The following is a 19,461-nucleotide window of genomic DNA, read 5'->3' as shown; positions in this document are numbered from 1 at the left end:
GGATTGATAAAATCAAGGTTAGGACAGGATCAGCTGAAGAAACTATATTCAGACTGTCATCCGTAAGCTGTCGCAATGGTTATCCAAAACTAAAGGATGAAGAACAAGAAAAATAAAATATGTAATTCAAATATTTAGCCATAACCTGCTTTAATAGTGACAAGATTACACCTGGCACAATTATACATTGAGTGAGAACATTACCTTAAATTGACACAATCTAGCTAATACCTTTGGATATAGTCATATTTCCTTGTTATATTTATTTTGTAAGTTTTGTAATATTATTTTCTTTTGTTATTTCTTGTTGCTAGATAAGTAAAAATGTTTATTAAATGCTTGTTCACTTCTAACTTTTGCATATCTAAATCTGTTTGTAAACCTATCAAAGAAAAATGTATAATCAAAAACTGGAAACAGTTCAAACAATAAAGAATAATCTTTTCTTCTTTTCCAGCAGAAATTTTAATAAACAGACAAATGAAAAATATTATTAGGATTTACTAATAAAAGACAGGCTTTCAATGTGAACATTGTCTACAATGTTCACATTGATAGCATTAAGTTCACATTGATAGCATAGAAGTTAAGCATTAATGAGATCTAGACTCAAGATGTACTTGACATGATCCCAAATAAACACATATTCGCATTTTTCACCAGATTCTCACCCTCTAGTGTTTGAAAACAAAACTATTTTATCTGGGTCATTTGAATCATTCTTGTGTATTATCAACAGTACAGATGAATAGCAATAGAAAAAGCAAAGCTGTCTGTTGCGTTGCAAATTACAATTTTAAAGCCATACGGGAGCCCAATATAAGTTTTCGTCTATTCCCGCATGAAAAACAGATGATTATTCAGAAATCAGTTGGTTATATTTATGAACTTCTGAAAAGGTGAACTTAAAGTTTAAAATGCCAGTAATTTTGTTTGAGTCACAGAACCGGATTTAAAAATTTCGAGGCTAAGCTAAACTCTGTAAGATCCCTTACTAATTCTTCACAATTTTAGAAGTCAATCATAAAAAAAATTAAATCAGACATAGTCTGATTTAATACGAATATTGGAAGAAAAAGATGTGAGGTTTTCACTAGTCTTATGTTTTATAACTGAATTTAATTAAATTTTTATATTCGTTTCATTAAAAATCTTTTTTTATAGGTTTTATCATTTTTTAAAAAAACACTATGTTAATTCTTTTCAAAAAAATTAGCAAAATACTATACAAAATAAAAAGTAAAGTATATTTTGTTGGTTTGTAAAAAAAAGTTTTATTACAAAATTTGACTTCAATTTTCTTTTTTGTAGAAATGTTTGAGGCACCTTGAAAGTCGAGGCCCTAAGCAACAGCTTACATACTTGTAAATCCGGCCCTAATGGGACAGATGTCAAAGCTGACGTTTTTTAACACAAAGGACACAAATATGGATAGAACAATCTCGCTCATTTGTTTCGATACCACATAATGACGTGTCCTGCTAGCAATAATTGTTCTCTTTCTATAAACTTTCTTGATAAACAGCTACAAGCAGCATTATAACAGACAGTAATATGTGATTAATTTTACATTAGTAGTTACAAGTGACCCAGATAAAGTAGCCGTTTTGTTACAGTGCAGTGCCCTCTATAGTTCATGAAAAATGCAAATTGGAAAGTGATTCCTTTTCCTCTTGAGATAAAATTGCAGACTAGAAATGAATAATTAAAAAATTCAGCAATGAGTTCCTTAACTTTCCTAGCAACATTTAAAACTGCATGTGTGGTGCCATCTGTCATAATATTTTATTAAAAATGTTTCATATTTTTAATTATTCTAAAATGGCTAAAAGCTTCATTTCGAGGCTAAGGATGGGTTTTATAAAAAATTAAATTTTTTATAAGAAGAGAAAGAAACATTACAAGAAATAAAAATAAAATGTTAATGTTAGCTTTGCAGTCTCTTTCTATTTTCTCATCCCCATATAGAATGATGCTAATATTTTAATTCTGTCAAAAGTTCCAAATACAGTTCAAGATTGTTTTCAAAATAGGTTCAAAATTTAATTAAAAATACATGTTTACATATGTTGTTGTGTGTATAAAATCACTTAAATCCATAACAGTTGATTTTCCCACAGCAACTCCAGTTGGATGACTCAAGATTATTATAACAATTTTAACACAGATTGTACATATGCATTTCAGGCTGTTCATAGACATACGTTGTTGTTTCACTTTTACAGCACTAAGCTATATATTGTGACTATATGAAAAATTGTTCTTAGAAATTAATTTTATTTTTCTTAATGTCTGCTGACATTAAGAAAAATAAAATTAATTTCTAAGAACAATTTTGCAAGGTAGTGCTGATTGTTTCTTTTGTCTAGTTAATATGAACAGTGAAAGTGCTTCATCTAAAGACATTTTACCAAAATTATTTGATAAAGTTTTAATTTTAATTCAAGATATTCCTATTTTTCATAAATAATTTTATTTTTAATAAATTACTTTTAATCTTATATAAGATATATATTTTTAATTTTTGAGCCCATTCTGAAAGGCAATGCCAATTCAATCTTCTGTTAAAATTAACTTTAACAAAATGAAAAAGTTAACCTTCTTACATGAATCTGTAGCAGTTAAGAAGCAGCAAATATGTAGATATGACTGATTTTCAGCCTTTAAAATAAGTGTAGATATAGCTAGCAATAAATACTGATTATAATTTTTCTTTGTCTCATTCAGTTCTGTATTCAGTGTTAGGAATGAACAATAATATGCATATACTGGTTAATTTTAATCAATCCACTGAAATAACTTGAAAAAATATGCATACTACAAAAAACATTAAAACAAAAATGACTTACCAACTAATTCTAAGTCATTTTGTTAATAATTCCAGCTTCAGCAGAACTACCGGAACCAAAAATATTGTTTTCAGGTCAATGATTTTTTGTAGAATACACATTTTTCAAGTTATTTCAGTGGATTGATTAAAATGGTCCACCCTATACACAATATATGCATATTGTTATTCATTTCACAACAGTGAATACAAAACTGAATGGGACAAAAAAAATGTATGTCTAAAGTATTCACACTTTAACAGGTACTGTATTTTTATTGGCTTGGAATATCATCAAATTCAGTATTTAACATATTATNTTGTGAACATCTAGTCGATATTAAGATTTGGAAAAGGGGATCCCTAGATTGGTAAAATAGGCAAATTTTCTCCTACAACTTCAGTTGTTGTTCGGGATACAGTTAAGGTTTTAACAAAGTTTGAGCGAATACCTAATTAGCAAAAAAAAAAGTTGAAATAAAGTGGTTAATTAAACAAAAATTATTACAAATATCGTAATTAACAGTTCACAAATGTGTATATAGAGATATTTTTTGGAGGGGAAAAATGGTCTTCACAATTTGAAATCGATCGAACACACTGTAAAGTGCTCGTATACACACGCGCCATCTATCGTAGGATAAATGTACTATGCCAGAAACCTTTGCAGGAGTGTATTAAAAAACTTCCCAAAGTTTCACAGCAATCGGATAAACAGTGTGGTAATGCATGAAGGACAGACACACATACATTCATTTTTATATATATAGATATATAAAATTAACTAATTTGTTTTCATTGTAAATATTTAAGATATTTTTTAGTATTAAAAACACATAATGGAACTAATTAGAAACTTTTTTTGTATTATGAAAAAAATTGGCATACAGAACTGCAATCAGGATACCATATTTAATCCTACTAAAAGTTTCATATAATTCTGTACTGTACAAACTCTACTATACATACAACAGTGATTAAAACTTCCAAACTTTCATATATTAACACTGAATAATAAATGAATATGGAAATACTTATCCTTCCTACACATATATTACAAATGTCTGATTATTTTATTTACTTTTAAAAGACCACATAATACAATTTCCATTGGAAATATCATTTTCAGATCAATTAGATTTATTCTAGGTTTTGTATCTATCCGAAATAGATGCAGTAAGCCAAACAAATTATTTGTATGCAAATATTTTTTAAAAATTATGCAATTTATAGAAGCATATGAATATTTGTTTCATAGTGGTAACAATACTAAAAATTTGCTATATAACTAATGTACAATAAAGTTAACAAGATAAAAAGTAACTGATAAAAACATTAAGTTATCATCTATTTTCTATAGAAGCTATATATATTATATCATATATATTGAAACAATTTCAGTAGTTAGTATGTCAATGAAAATATCAATATTATACTTATTATATTCTTTAACCATAAACTACTACAATACATATACTATATCAACATTTTAGTTCTATCTTTACCAACAGAGCCTGCTGACTTATATGGCAGGTATCACACTAAACCAAATTTGAATTACACAGGTTAACTTATATATCAGAATTTATGATAAATAGATTAGGAAGAAATACATTATTCTACTTACATACTAAAGCTTACACTTTTTGTTACAAAATATATTATAAAATCAAGATTAAAAAATACTTGATTTCAAAACACTGTTGATACAGAATACAAATATGGATATGTAGTCAGTTCATATCATTATGGTAATGTGCAATTTTTGCATCAATTTGATTCCAATTTTACAATGAACAAGTAAAATGGCAAAACCGTATTTGGGACAAGACTATGTCTCAGAGACTCACTACTAAGGGATGCATTTTCAATGAAATTAACCTATTCAATTTCAAAATTTCTCTCAGTTGCGTGTTGGCCTGGGTTGAATTTTTGTCGATGTGTAATAAAAATTTCCCGTTTGTGAAAAAAATAATTGTGGCTATTGTATCGTCCAAAATTATTTTTTATTTTGCACAAACAATATACAGTTTAACCCAATTATAATGTCATCGAATGTAACAACAACCCTAATATAACGTCAAATTTTTATTGGTCCCACAATTTTACTATACTAGATAATGTTAAAAAACATACTTGTAATGACATAAAACCCTGTTTTAATGTCATATTTGAAACACTCCCAAATTTACAAAATTAGATTACAAATTTTATTTAACAAAGAAAATACTACATGTTCAGTATTAGGGTCAGAGTCCACTTCCTAGAACCACTGTGTGTGGTACTCTCACCACCTAACATCAGTTTGCCTGTTTGTAGAGAGAGTTGCCATTTTGTATTTTATTTTTACTTTGTTCTCAAGTCCTGAGTATCTACAAGTCTGTTTTTCTTTTTATGCACGCATGATTTGAGCACCTAATATTCTGTGCCAAATTGCAACTCCTGACATGTACTCCTTCATACCTCTAAGCTGGTAACACAGCAGGCAGTACAATTTTATAAACAAGACATAGTCTTGTCAACAAACCTTAAAAAATATCAGAAATGTTTTAACAAGACACTAATCCAATCAAATAAATATAATTTAAGAAATTTTATCAATAACCTTTGTTAAATAATAAATGTTTCTTCTACTTTTAAGAAAATTGAAAACACTGTTAATTTGAGAAGTAGAAATTTTTTTAATTGAATAATGTCATTATTATTATTTAATAGATATATAAGGTATTAAAAACACAATTTTATTTCTAAATATAAAATAATATATAAATCATAATAAAATACAGAAAACCTCAATCTAGTGCCACTCTCAGAGTACAGTGTAGTTTTAAGGATGACCAATATAACATTTTCAGACTGCTTAAATAATATAAAGTTTTTTGTAATATTGTACACATTAAAAACAGCAACTCAAAAAAAAATATGTTTTTTTTACAACTAAAGATGATGCTATATATTTTAAGGACTTACTACCATCATTTTGACATGTTTAAAATAGAAAACTACTGTTCTATTTCTAATTGCATTATCAGAATGCAAATTGTTTAGAATAGTTGCTGATAATCTCAGTTAAGAAATGAAAATGCAATATCAATTGTGTAATCAGACATGCAGATATATTGGCAATTCCCCAGCAAAACTTCTCAAATATGTCATCAAATGATGGTACTGTGTATTAAAAATCTAGCAATGTATTATGTGCTTGAACTATACAGCGGATGATTGATTAATGAACATAATCCATTCCAAGACCATGATCACTACCCAAATTGCATGTTAACCAATATTATCGATTTACCATACATTTTTATAAAAATTTGAGTAATTCATTCTGGAGATCCCAAAAAATAAATAAAAAGTTATATACCTTCTTACTATGTTTATTTATATGTAATAAATAATACATACATATATACATAGTCTTACATTTTTATCCATTTGTGGGGCATTAAAGAATCTATCCAATATTGATTGCTTTTCTCTCTTCTTGGGGATTTTTCAGAAGTAATTAACAGCATTGTTGTAACAGAGATCACCAATCCTATTAACCTCAACCTAGTTTGGATGACATTTTAAGATTGTTGTTCTGACATCCTCCTACTTCTTCAAAAGATCTTTAATAGCAGATGTCAGCATTAGTCCTTTTTTTTGTCTTCCTTTCTTTCAGAAGAAAACACATCTCACTAAGTTTCTTGGTGTTCTTAATTGAAGAGTTCTTGGAATTCTCCTGTTGTCAGATCAGTTTCCATTATAAGCTCTTCAATGTCATCTTCATTCACCTCAAATTCCAGATCTCTAGTGGTTGCCACCAACTCATCTGTAATTTCAGGGACATCATTTCTGTCTCCCTGAATGCAAGAGAGAGACAGCTTTTGCCAAGCAGAATTCAACTGTCATTGAGTGACTTTTGACTAAGCCTTTTGAATAAGCCAGATAGCTTCAAAAATATCAAATTTTTCTTTCCAAAATACTTTTAATGTCATCATTGAGAATTGGCATGCTACAAAACATTGACAAAACAGTGCATGAAAGTACAATTTCTTGAAACAAACCCACAATAACCTCCTGAGCCATTGGCTGAATAAATGAAGTGGTATTCGGAGGAAGAAATTGAAGTCAGGAAAAGTCTTCAGCAAATTATCTTCAAGATCTTTTGGATGTCCTGGTGCATTATACAATAGCAACAGTACTTTCAATGGCAATTCATAGGTCTGAAGGAATCCTTGATGCTTTTAGCACAAACTTCAAACAGTCATTATTTGAAAAGAGCCTGCATGACCATGCCCTTTTATTTGATCTCTACGTCACCAGTGATCAATCTTTCTTTAATTATGGAATTTTGTTTAATGATCTAGGTTTCTCAAAGTGATAGACAAGAAGCAAGATAAGCTTCATATCATCACTAGCATTAGTTTCCAAAAGTAACGTCAATTGGTCTTCCACAGGTTTATGCCCAGGAATATTTTCCTCTTCTTTCATAATGTAGGTACAGTTCAGCATAAACTTCAAAAATAAACCAGTTCAATCACAATTAAAAATCTTTGTGGACAATATCCTTCTTTTTTAATGAATTTTTCAAATTTGAGACAGAACTTCTCAGCTTCTTCTTTATCTGCACTAGAAGACTCATCTTGAATTATGTTTAATGTCAGATCTTTTAAACTTTGCAAACCATCCTGTAGTAGCCTTGAATTCTGTATCCTCATGTGGCAAATGTAGAGTTTGTTTCTTCAGTTCTTCAAAAATTTATCTAGTTTTCTCTTGAATGATAGTCATACTAGTTATATCTCTTTTCATTTCCCTTTGTTTTATCTAAATTAAAAGCAATAACTATTTTTTTCATGGATGGCACATCTTTGTTTCTCAGATGTGATTTTTGTTACTCCTTCCTTTAGCTGCTGGAATCTTCTTGATTACATCTTTCTTAGCTAAAATTGTACCTACTGTATACCTGTTCAAGCCATACTGCCTAGCAACATCAGATATCATCTATCCACTCTCTACCTTTGCTATTATTTTATGCTTAGTTTCTATGGTGAGCACAGTTCTTGAAATGCTAATCTTTTTAGGCTACATAATATAATCAGTTTCTTTTTTAATAACAAGTTCAGAAAAGACCTTACAAAAATTCAGAAAACAGAAATCAACTAGTGCACAAAAAAATTATGTAAATATAAGGCCTATATAAAATTCAAAGTTTAGTGTTAAAGCATTAACGAATATCTGATGGGACAGTTAAACTCTCATCTTTCAAAAAAAACTTAACAAGTGCCTGACAGTCTCACAAAGACTATAAAAAATTCTTTCTGTCAGAAAGGTAAACAAAAGGCTGGAATTACAAAGGAGAGTTTCAAAGTTCAGAGGAATACTATCCAATCCGTATCAGGTTGAGCGTCAATGTCTCCCACACTCTGAAAGGTTTTGAATTGTCACCTCGAGACAAGGGAAGACCAATGGGTATTCATTATTTTATGTCACTTCTTCCTGTGTTTGTTCTGTGAAGTGTTCATTATCTGAACATGTGTTTGTTGTCCTAACATAAAAATCTTTAGTGAAAGTGTTCGTTGTCTGATTTGTTTGCTAACTGATCATCAACTGTATTTTATAACTATGAAAATATATACTTTTTTCAATCATTACATTTAATTTCCTTGCCAATCATTTAAGACATTTATTTATATTATATTACTCAAGTACAATTCAAAAATAAAGATGGTTTGAGATACTTCAGTTAGTGCAATGCTCATTTTGTATCAATTTCAAAAGCAAACAATGGGCTGAATTGAAGTTTAACTGTACATAGTGGAAACTGGTTAATTCAAAGCCATTTTCTTTCCTCAATCATCTAGCATAGCGATTTACACACTAAATCAAGCTGGTAAGCTCAAATTCATCAAACTGTTTAACTCAAATGGTATTTTGATACAGTATATTCATAAACTCTGAAATTTTAATTTAAATAAAATATTAATATTCATCTATCTAATAAACCATCAAATTTTATTTGATTGTTGATGGATTTCTCCGACAGCTGACATAAATGAATTTTTGATGAATTTAAAAAAATTTTTTTTAAATATAAATAATAGAGTGGCACGTTTATGATAAAAAATAACAAGCAGATTGATTCTAGGTACTAAATATCACAATTTAATAAATGGATCAACCATTGGAAAAGCATTTTTCAGTAGATTATTTAACCATTCAGCTACATCTTTTCAAGATGTTTACATCAACAACAATTCTATGTAATAAGATCTATGAAAATATTGCACGGATATTTTATTACGGATCACCAACAAACTAGTACACAAAATCTAGAGTTTTAGCCAAACCTCCATAACTCGAAACTTAACCCAAAGTCTGAATTTTTTCCGCAACCGATTTTGGTTAATTGGGTTCCACCGTTTTCCCATCTAAAAGAATAAGACTTGCAATAATTTGAAATTATAATTTTTATACCTGATTTTATAATTTCAAATTTAAAAATTATTTACGTTTAACCAATACACTAACGTTTTCTCTCCTGATTTTACTTACAATCAAGACATACACAATAGACAATTACCAGCATTCTTTTTCACAATAAAGACTACTCTGTAATCCCACACTTTCTAATTTCGTTAAATTCTAAAACTGTTATATTTCAATTTGATCTCCGATACTGTATATTATGAGATATAAGTTATTCCAATGTCAGAAAGTCATTCACATTTCTATAAAAACTGATTATTTATATACTAGCAATCTATCTTTCATGTAGTCATATTCAGCCACGTGTTTTAGTATGTTTTGGTGACTTTTCTAAGAAAAAAAAAATGTTAAGACTTCCCGAAATTTGTAACGTATACACCTAGAAATGTACCCCGTACAGCAATCGCTATTATACAATAACGTAATTAGAGAAGAGCAATTAACGAAGGCCGTGTTACGACATTTATCATCATAATTCGTATTCAGAATACTTTGAATCTATGCCAACTCTTACAAATACAATAGCTAATACGAACAAGTAAAATTTCGATTATAGAACTCGAAATTACCTGAGCAAGAATACGCGACTAATAGATTCAATCACGAACTTGTTCCATATAGTTTCTTGTCCCACATTTTTACTTAGTCTATGTATAAAACGAACGCCATTAAAACTTACCAATATGTTCGTTCCAACAGTTGTCTCCAAATCTACAATTTCCTTGAAGAAAATACCGACAGACGACCATTTTGTTACTATTGTATCTTTATAAAACAAAGGAACTCACTTCTCCACATCATCACGTTCAAACCTAAACTAACCTAACGTAATATCATTAACCTTACGGCAAATCATTAAAAATAGCCCAAAAATATTTTTATTTTTTTAACGATAATGTCATTATCATAATCTTATTATATTAATTACTGAAAGATTATTGTAATTATTAATTATTTTTTATATATTATTAGTATAAATATTTTTATTCATTTTCAATGTTTAAGAACGTCGTATTCAAACTCAAGACTTGAGTTTGAATACGACGTTCATAATTACAGTGGCACTTCGTAATTCGAACTTAATTCGTTTCAGGAGGTCGTTCGAACTTTAAATTGTTGGAAATCGATCCGTCCTGTATATGTCAGATCTCGTTCTCGCCATCCGGCCGCCCCATTATGGGCTTGGCCGAACCCACAATGGAGTTGAGGCCGGATGGCCGAGAGGTCAATGTAGCAGCCTACCGCCATGGGGGATCCGGGATCAAATCTGGATGAGTCGAAAAATCCCCAGGAATTTTTCGGGGGATACGTCGATCCCTATCCCTCGCCAACCAGCCGCCCAATTCTGGGCCCGGCCGAACTCATAATGGGCCTGCTATAAGAGGCCCTCTTAGTGCCCACAGGGCGGAAAGAGTAAAAAAATAAAATTTTTTTAAGCGTCCACTTATTAACGTTTTCAGTACGGTAGAATAATTGCTAGCGAGGTTGCGGTCGAAGTTTTCATCTTTCACGTTTACGTTTTAAATGGTGTTTGGAACGTCAGTGGAATCATACTCGACGTTCCAAATGTCAAACTTCTAGGCTCACAGGAAGGCGGCGCCGAACATCCGACGTTCACGTTTTCGCGCTGAAAACGTCAGCCGCAACCTCTGTAAAAACTTCGGGCGCAACCTCGCTAATGTTAACAATGAAGAGATGTAATCGATGTACTGTACTTTTTCAGGATGAACCGGGACAAAACGTCAAACCGCTGGGACTTCGGAACAAGCTTTAATTAATAAAACCGGGCCTATATACAAAGAGTAGTTGAGGTTTTGGTCATATTTATTCATTCTCATAAAGATAGATGAAGACAGTATAAACACAAACAAATCTGTTTAAGAAACGTAATTTTCATAAATCAATTCGTTGGTTATTTGATTCAAATCGTATATATTTTGTCTCCAAAGACGAAATCCTATAGACGCTAGTAATAAATAAGAGGGATGAGAGTAAATACAGAAACATAATCAAATAAAATTACCTTTAAAATGTCACGAAAACCATGCACAAGATTGATTCAACGTTGATACCTCACAGAGATATTTTTAATCGAGCAACCATCTGACTTGTCTCTTGGTTACACCTTTATAAGCTTCCGCTATAACATGTCTTAATGTAATACTAATACATGGCTTATAAAACTGTGATTCAAATACTATGGAAAATTAAAATCATATTATGTACGGTAATATTAGACATAATAAAAATTGTATCATCCTTAACAAGACAAACGAATATTTATGGTCTGAGAATCGTTTATCTTTTATTAAGTAAATCATTAAAGTGCTTCTTCATCGGATTGCAATTAATCTATGATTTTTACTTATAATGCAGAACTCTTTCATAAAATGAAGTTGAACGTTTATAAGTTCGTGACTCATTGTCTATCTTTTAAACACATGCATTAACACATTTGAATCAGATACTATTGATTAAAACTGTGCATCAACTTGGAAACAATTCAAATATAATTATTTAAATTTAAAAAATGAAATTATACTGATAATATATAACAAAATATAAAAAAACCAGCAATAACATTTTTAACTAACATTTTAAATTTTGTTTTAAAATCAAGCTTTACTTACATCTGTTATAAAATGAAAATGTTTAACTGAGTTGTATTGAATTGTTAACGTCATTATTGAAACCGTCTTTTTCTCTTTAAACATACTAAATATAGAACATTTCCTGTTTATTACAGAACTATATCAGTACTGTATATGTAATAAAGAATAGAAGCTTGGACAGGTTAGGAAACGGAAATAGTTATAGAGTTTTAAACGTTTATCAATCCAAATATGTATGTATATATATTGCTCAATTGATGAATACTTTTTTAACTATACCTTCTTAAAACTAAAAGCTTCAAGACAAGTACAATTGATTTCTAATTTATTAATAATTTAACTATACAATTTAATTTATTATACAAGTTTTTTTTTTACCAGAATTTTTTCTCTGTAGGTGATTGTTCGTTTCATGCCAAATTTATTTTAAACTCTTTGAAAGTTAAAGCTTTGTGTATCAAATAACTTTTACTCAAATGTAATTAGTTGTTCCAAAAACAAAAATATTACAATGTACACAGTTCACTAAAAAAAAAAGACATTCTGTTAAATATGTTTAAAATCATATCTTCTAATTAAAATATTTAAATTAGAAAATAATTATATCTGTACTGTACATTAACTGACTTTTGAGCCATTCTGTACTTTTCAAATACAAGATGTCTCGAAAGTTAATCAGCCTTTATACTTTTTCTATATTTTTATATTATATGTACAGTATATATATGTATATAAATATTGTTGCTGAAATAATGATAAGAAGAAATATACTTTAAAATGCAAAATTTCACAAATGCCTTTCGAGATTGGGGTGCGGATGGTGACATCCCACCATAAATATTACTACCGTATAGTACATTTACGAACACACACAACGTGATTAAATTTTACATTTTGTTATGTTTATTGGGTTTCAGGATGTAAATGGTGAGTGGACCGCTCCTCTAAAATATCATCAAAATGCATTGTCATGGGATTTAGGTGTGTCCTCAAATCTTCGGTCTTCTATCTTAATTGGAAGTGAATGAAATTCGAGTTGCAAGATTTGAAGACTTGATACGAAACAAGTTAAATAAAAACGTGTTTAAAAGGGTCAGAATATGAAGACATTTATTGCTTCTTCTAATTTGTGAAATATTTTTATATTTTTAATAAAAAATGTTATCAATAAAAATAATTTTAAAAAATGTTATTGAGTGTACACTTTTATTATAGTAAAAAGTGGAAAATCATTTTTAAAATTCTATTAAAAATAATGCTTGCAATAATAATTAAAAATGTTTAACTTAGCAGCTTAATTTACAATTTAAAAAAAAAAAAAAAATTTCTTTAGGCATTAGCACTTTTATTCTTTAATCTGAATGTAATTCTAACGAAATTTAAAAAGCAAAATTATTTTTAAGATGTCTTTTTTTATAGTGTAATTTTTGAGAAAATACAGGTGGTCTTCTACTTTCGTACCTAATTGGTTCCTGAAATGTGTATGAAAGTTGAAATGTACGAAAGTATAGCAATGTAAAAAGAACATCAAAAAGGGTTTTCAAAAAATTTAATTTTTATTCATTAGTGTCTGGTGTTTTCTTTATAAATCTTCCAAGAGATAATTGTTTGTTATGTTAAATTACGGCAACGCAACAGTCGAGCGATCTGCCTAGGGAGAGGTCTTTTTAAGGATAACTGGATCCTATTCAAGGCTTATAGAACTGGAGAAAATCCGGAAAACGCCATGTGGCCAGCTTGTCCTGGCGAGTCATGAACCCATAATCGAACTCTTAGTGTTCAAGGAACGGAACCGCTTGGCCACTGGTGGGCTTGGTGAGTACGAAATAAACCATATAATATAATAGACTGGTCATTATCGGGCGAATGTAGACATCAATGAAGATGGTCAATGAAAGTTTATTGATCAGCCTGTTTTTTGAACAAAACATCCTTGACAGTACTGAGCGCATGACCATTGCCATTTTTACCTATACCGGATCGTCAATAAATCATTAGAATTTCCTCCGATGTAAAATTATTTTTACATCAGAAACGTAATATAGTCGAATCTGTAATTCGACACTCACAAGACCAAAGATGTATGTCCGATTATCGGGATTGTTGATTACTGAAACATTACTCTAAAAGTGTTTAAATTGTTTTATTAAACTGTTAGAAATCTTATATTGTTTATGTGACACTTTTCAACATCTCTCTTTGAAGATAACACTTGATTTAACAAAGATGGTTCTTTCTCAAGAAAAAGAACAAAGTTTATTTATTAATTTTAATACTTTCACTACTCATAATTATTTCATTTATTTTTCCCCCTCTTCGTAGCTTTTGTCTGTTTTCATTCAGTACTTAAAGACAGTTATGTTGTAATAAATTCTTCCCGATCTGATAAACAATATCTTTGTTACAACTATTTCTTCAAACTCTAGCATATCTGTTTCTGAGCTGCAATTTGAAAAATGTAGACCTATAAATTCCTACTGTTCGTCTGTATTTCCTTAATCTCGAGAACAAAGTTAGATAGATGAAATCAGAGAGACCAGATATGGAAACGTTAGGGCAGGAGGCCCCGATTAACTATATAAGAACTTCTGATGCAAATCGGAATTATTTCAATTCAAAAGTTTCCCCCTGAAAACAGTTAGTAGATGACTGGCACGACTCCATTGCTAACGGAAAAGTATGATGTATAGAGGCAAGACACTACTAATAATTTGAGATGGAGAGCATATATTTTAAATTAAATAAATTTAAAATATGATTCAAAATTGCAGCCCGGTATTGTGACGATGTCACAATAAATAACTGCACGTTGACAATTGGTAATCTGTTGGCAATTGCTGCAACTCGGATTCATGAAAACCGTAGTTAAGGAATAAAAATATCAACGCTGAGGTCTTTGACAGCGGAGTAACAAGCTCATTATCCTAATGGATTTATACTGTATGTGCACACACCACCTGTGGCTTTTCATAGGACTATATATGGCACTCCCGAGGTAATTGTCAGATTAGAAAGGAAATTTTATTACTGTATTGTGTTATTATAGAATGAAATAGTATCGGAATTCAGACTAGATTCAGATGGTTAGATTATTTACAAGTATAATCCATATAATTAATGTACATTAATTCTACAGACGTTAAAATTGTTTCAGGACGTTGTATCCGAATAAAGAAAATGTCGGATTAAAGAGGTTCGATTATACTGTATATCATTTTCCCAAGTAATCCGAGTACCTCAGCTAGTACGTTGATAAATAAATTGTTTAGATTATCTCTTAATTATCGAAATTGGAATTAATTTTTTAAAATCAAAATTAATTTTATTCGAGAGATAAAAACTTGTCTGATTACCGTTATCAGCTTAACATTTGTTTATTATGCAACAATATTTAAAGTTGTTACTTTCTCGGAAAACTTTTGAAGTCAACAATGTTAAAAATTATTTAAAATTTAATAAATTTGTGAAATATTTGTCAAGTTTAAAAAAATTTTTAGCATTCATTATGATTTTATTTCATAATAATAAATTTATTTTTTCTGTGTCAATCTTATTAGCAAATTACTTAACTTTTTTTTATGGAATCCTCTTAAATTTTCAATAAAATTCTTTAAAAAGGTTGAAGATTTACATCCATTTTGATACTATTTTTAAATGATCATAAATCGGAGAGCGATAAGAATGCATGACATTTCTTGACAAGTGTGATATATTATATTGCTTCATTTCAGCCATTTTTTATTCTTTCGAGGAATTTAGAAGAAAAGAATTATTTTCATTATAAACACAAAAATAATTTCAATATCTCAAAAAGAAAAACAATTTATTCGCCTCTTGCTCGGATTTCCCAAATTTTAATTACTCCCGAGTACAGTATATAAAATAAATGATTCAAAATGTAGTTTGATCATATAAATAAATTTGAATATTCAAGCGAACAGATTCCCCCACCCCTGAATTTTAGAATAGAATTTTATAAAATTTATTTCAGTGACAAAATATAAATTTCATATCAGTTCGGTCTTAAATGTAGCATTTTCCTACTTCATACCCGATTTATATTTATCTTTCTGTGAAGAAACTAATTTAGAAAGGAATTCTAATGCAGTGAGTTAAGTTCAAAACTATTTCGAGAACAGTTTTTAAAAACTGATTATTCTCTATAAAAATTACTTTTTTACATAAAAGATAAACAAATGTTTAAACAAACTTTTAAAGCAAATATTTCTTCATTTTGTATGTGTTGTTATTAAAATTTTATTAATTTTAATCTTTTATTTATTTTAAAGCATAGGCTATATAATAACACAAAAACATTTTATATGAGTGTTAAAATTATTTATTGGTGCAAATAGCTAATACAATGGTATATTTTTATTAACATTTTAAAAATAAAATTTAGCATAATTTGCTTAATAAAAAATCATTATATTAATAATTCAAATTACCTATTATAATTTTTTCATTATTATAAATATTACAGTGCAATAACAATTTTTTTAAGTTAAATAGTAAAAAATGAAGCATGTGGATCATTCGAATAAATAAGCAAATGGATCCACTCACATTCTGTAAGGGATAACGCATTGAATTTTCCTATTCTTTGCTGGGTAATGCCGAAGCTTCTCTTTTTGTTATGGGCACAAGTCTCTCGTTGGATGGCAATTGTTGCGAATGTTTCGGTGCCTCTATAGTAAGAACTCCATCGGGAGATAATGATGATACGACACTTTCAGGAACCACTTCTTTAGGTAGAATATATTTCCGCGTGAATTCTCTAGAAACGAATCCGTGTTGATCCACCTTCTCTTCGTGTTTGGCGTGAACCATCAAGCAATTATCCACCGTTTTGACTGTAATATCTTCGGGACTAAAATGACTTACATCCAAACTCACTTGAAATTTATCGGAAGTGTTAACAATCTCCGAAACACCCGAATTTGATACCTGACGACTTGTTTGCCGTCTGGGTCTTATGACCATACCTCTGTAAAGAGTGGGAGGGAAGAGATCATCATCTGTTAATCCCAAACCAAAATGCTGATCGAGAAGACGAGGTGGATAATCGTAACCGCTCCACCAATCTCGGTTAAAAAACGTAGGAACCAGAGAACGTGACATTTAAGATATTTCTATGCGTTTCTTGCAAGAAAGAATTAAAAAATATCCACCGTCGTGTCTTTTGGCTTGTATTTATAACAGAAGGAAGAAGATATTCGAGAAGAGGAAGTTATTTTTAGTCAGTTCGTACTTGTCAAAAAGAATGTTATTGGCTTAAAAGAAACTGATGTCACGAGATGTTTCTGGGTGGTTAAAAAAATAAATATTCAAATTTACTTTAAAATAACCAAAGTTTAACCTTTAATATTAATCTTTCTTATAGAGAACTATTTTAAAGTTTTTAACTCTATTTGGATTCAAAAATTCTGGTAACGCTTTCGGAAACCATTATAAAAAATTAAACGTATTATTATTTAAAAGTTGGAGAAATAATTCCATTTGCAGCAGAACTATTTCAAATTACAATGTAAACATAACATGTCCAGATGTTATTTACTTAACAATTTATCGTATATAATTTTTGTAGGAATGCGCCCAGTTGAAAATTCCCACAAATTGGCAGAAAATAAAAGTATTAATTAATGAATAATCACAAGAAAAAACTTCCACGTGTTTTTAGACAAAATTTATTTATTTATTTTTGTAAAATAGTCTTTCAAAATTACAAATTGAGAATTTTAAACACTTCTAATTTTGAAATTTTGACAAATTCATTTTGTTTAATTACATGTATTTTAGAAGATAATCGAATCTTAAACTTATATTTTACTAAAATAGATCAGAAATGAACTTATGAATATAAATCACTGTAAATAAACGTAATTTCTCATAAAATTTATTTTAATGTTAGCTTTTTAAAAATCCATAGAATTTATTTGAATAGAATGATGTCAAATTATTTTATCTTAATAATAAACTATTAATAAATTATACTTTAGTAAAATAATTCATTATTGGTATTAACAGTGCCTAGAGGCCGTCCATTAATTACATACCATTTTTAGCCCTTCCTTCCCTGTCGTGTAGTGCTTTTGGCAAATCTCCCCCTTTATTTACGTATACACTAGTTCATAAAGCCCTTAACATTGAAGTAATACATCTTTAAAAACTTCTGCAAATCTTTTTATAGCGACTAGCAAGCACGATAAGAACGAATTCGTAAACAATTAATATCACAAAAAAGTCCACGTAGATAATGCCTCGTCCCAATCCCTCTCCATCGTATAATCCCTCTCCATCGTATACAACCTGTACTTTTCACCACCGTCTTAAGCCGTACACTTGATTATGGTCCCTTATTTCATAATTATAAAGTGTGAATAAATGCTAATTATAAGCAGTATATATGCTCGCCTTGATTAAAAGTCGACTGAATTTGTTTATTTAAGTTTAACTACATAAAGTAACAGACAAGTATCCACAGACGTGCCTCAGTAGCGCAGTAGGCAGCGCGTCAGTCTCATAATCTGAAGGTCGTGAGTTCGATCCTCACCTGGGGCACAATTTTTTTCCCCTCTCTCATATTTTGAATTTTGATCATATGATGATTATGACATATTTATAACCCGTTCGTAAGATCGAACCGGGTTAAACTACTGAGGCTAGAGTAATTTGGATTGGAAATTTCTCAAAAAGTGTGACAATGATGATGAAACATTAAGGTGCCCTACCACCACACTGCCCTTGATATATCGATCAATTTTTTTCTTCTTTTTAAAACACTTATTTTAGTGGAAAAAAATTAAATACCTGGAGTTTCTATATTAATTCTGTATTTCATGTAACTATAAAAGTTACAGATTTCACCTGGAAAAACTTTTCTGCTCACAATTCTTCCAATATTTCTGTGTAACAAGATTTAATTGTATTAGTAAAATGCATTTAAGTTTCTATTTAGTGTGGAAGATAAATTGATTGAAAACTCAAATAGTAATGCTACCGTAATATTTATGATATTAATTTATACAATGCCTCTTTGTAGACATCGTGAATTATAAATATCAATTACATTAAATACTAAAAGAACAGAATGATTAAAGAAGCATTTTCCATTTTGACACCTATACAAACAGCTACGTTATAATTTTAAAAATCCAGCAACGAGTTGTTTAACTTTCCCGGCAACATCTAAAACTGCATTTGGCATAATTTTTATTTAAAAAAAAAAAAAACTTTATATTTTTATTAAAAATGGCGATAAAAATATAATACTGGCAATAGCAAGTGGCGATAAAATACTAGTCCGCTTGTTTCCACATTCAGTGTGAAATTGAATCACAAATCACACTTCGGGAGAAACAGCAAAATGTCGAGCTTACGTACATCATCTAGCGATTTAATGATGTCACACGGCAATTTCGGGAAGAAAAGTAGGAAGTGAGATTGAGAATCGAAGGCAGTTTTTGCAACACCGCCCAGCGTTTCAAGATTGGGATTTTCTTAAATTGACTGACAAAAATTTTGGGCTGCAATTTCAAAAAATTGTAG

The 19,461-nt window shown here is 29.7% G+C and overlaps 2 protein-coding genes and 1 non-coding gene across 3 annotated transcripts in view; 1 reads left to right on the top strand and 2 right to left on the bottom strand.

Annotated features, from left to right (window-relative positions):
• Positions 1 to 10,133, bottom strand: part of LOC111637187 (nucleoporin-like protein 2) — a 48,022-nt gene extending 37,889 nt beyond the window's left edge. Inside the window, exon 1 of the mRNA XM_023382614.1 lies at positions 9,981 to 10,133. Within this exon, the coding sequence (XP_023238382.1) occupies positions 9,981 to 10,050 (70 nt within the window). The 5' untranslated portion in view covers positions 10,051 to 10,133. The remainder of the gene's footprint in view (positions 1 to 9,980) is intronic.
• Positions 10,134 to 16,328: 6,195 nt separating this feature from the next.
• On the bottom strand, positions 16,329 to 17,130 carry LOC111637179 (protein lethal(2)essential for life-like). The gene has a single exon (XM_023382605.1). The coding sequence runs from the start codon at positions 17,032 to 17,034 to the stop codon at positions 16,510 to 16,512; it is 525 nt and encodes a 174-aa protein (XP_023238373.1). The 5' UTR covers positions 17,035 to 17,130; the 3' UTR covers positions 16,329 to 16,509.
• A 1,271-nt stretch (positions 17,131 to 18,401) lies between these two features.
• On the top strand, positions 18,402 to 18,474 carry Trnam-cau. The gene has a single exon. It is a non-coding gene; the product is annotated as a tRNA-Met (tRNA).
• Positions 18,475 to 19,461: the final 987 nt, after the last annotated feature.

This window comes from Centruroides sculpturatus, unplaced genomic scaffold, assembly GCF_000671375.1.
Source record: "Centruroides sculpturatus isolate CEXI.00-Female unplaced genomic scaffold, Cexi_2.0 scaffold1017, whole genome shotgun sequence".
In the NCBI taxonomy this organism is placed as follows: Eukaryota; Metazoa; Arthropoda; class Arachnida; order Scorpiones; family Buthidae; genus Centruroides; species Centruroides sculpturatus.
The sequence above is the reverse complement of the archived record's forward strand: the minus strand, read 5'-3'. Positions and strand labels throughout refer to the sequence as shown.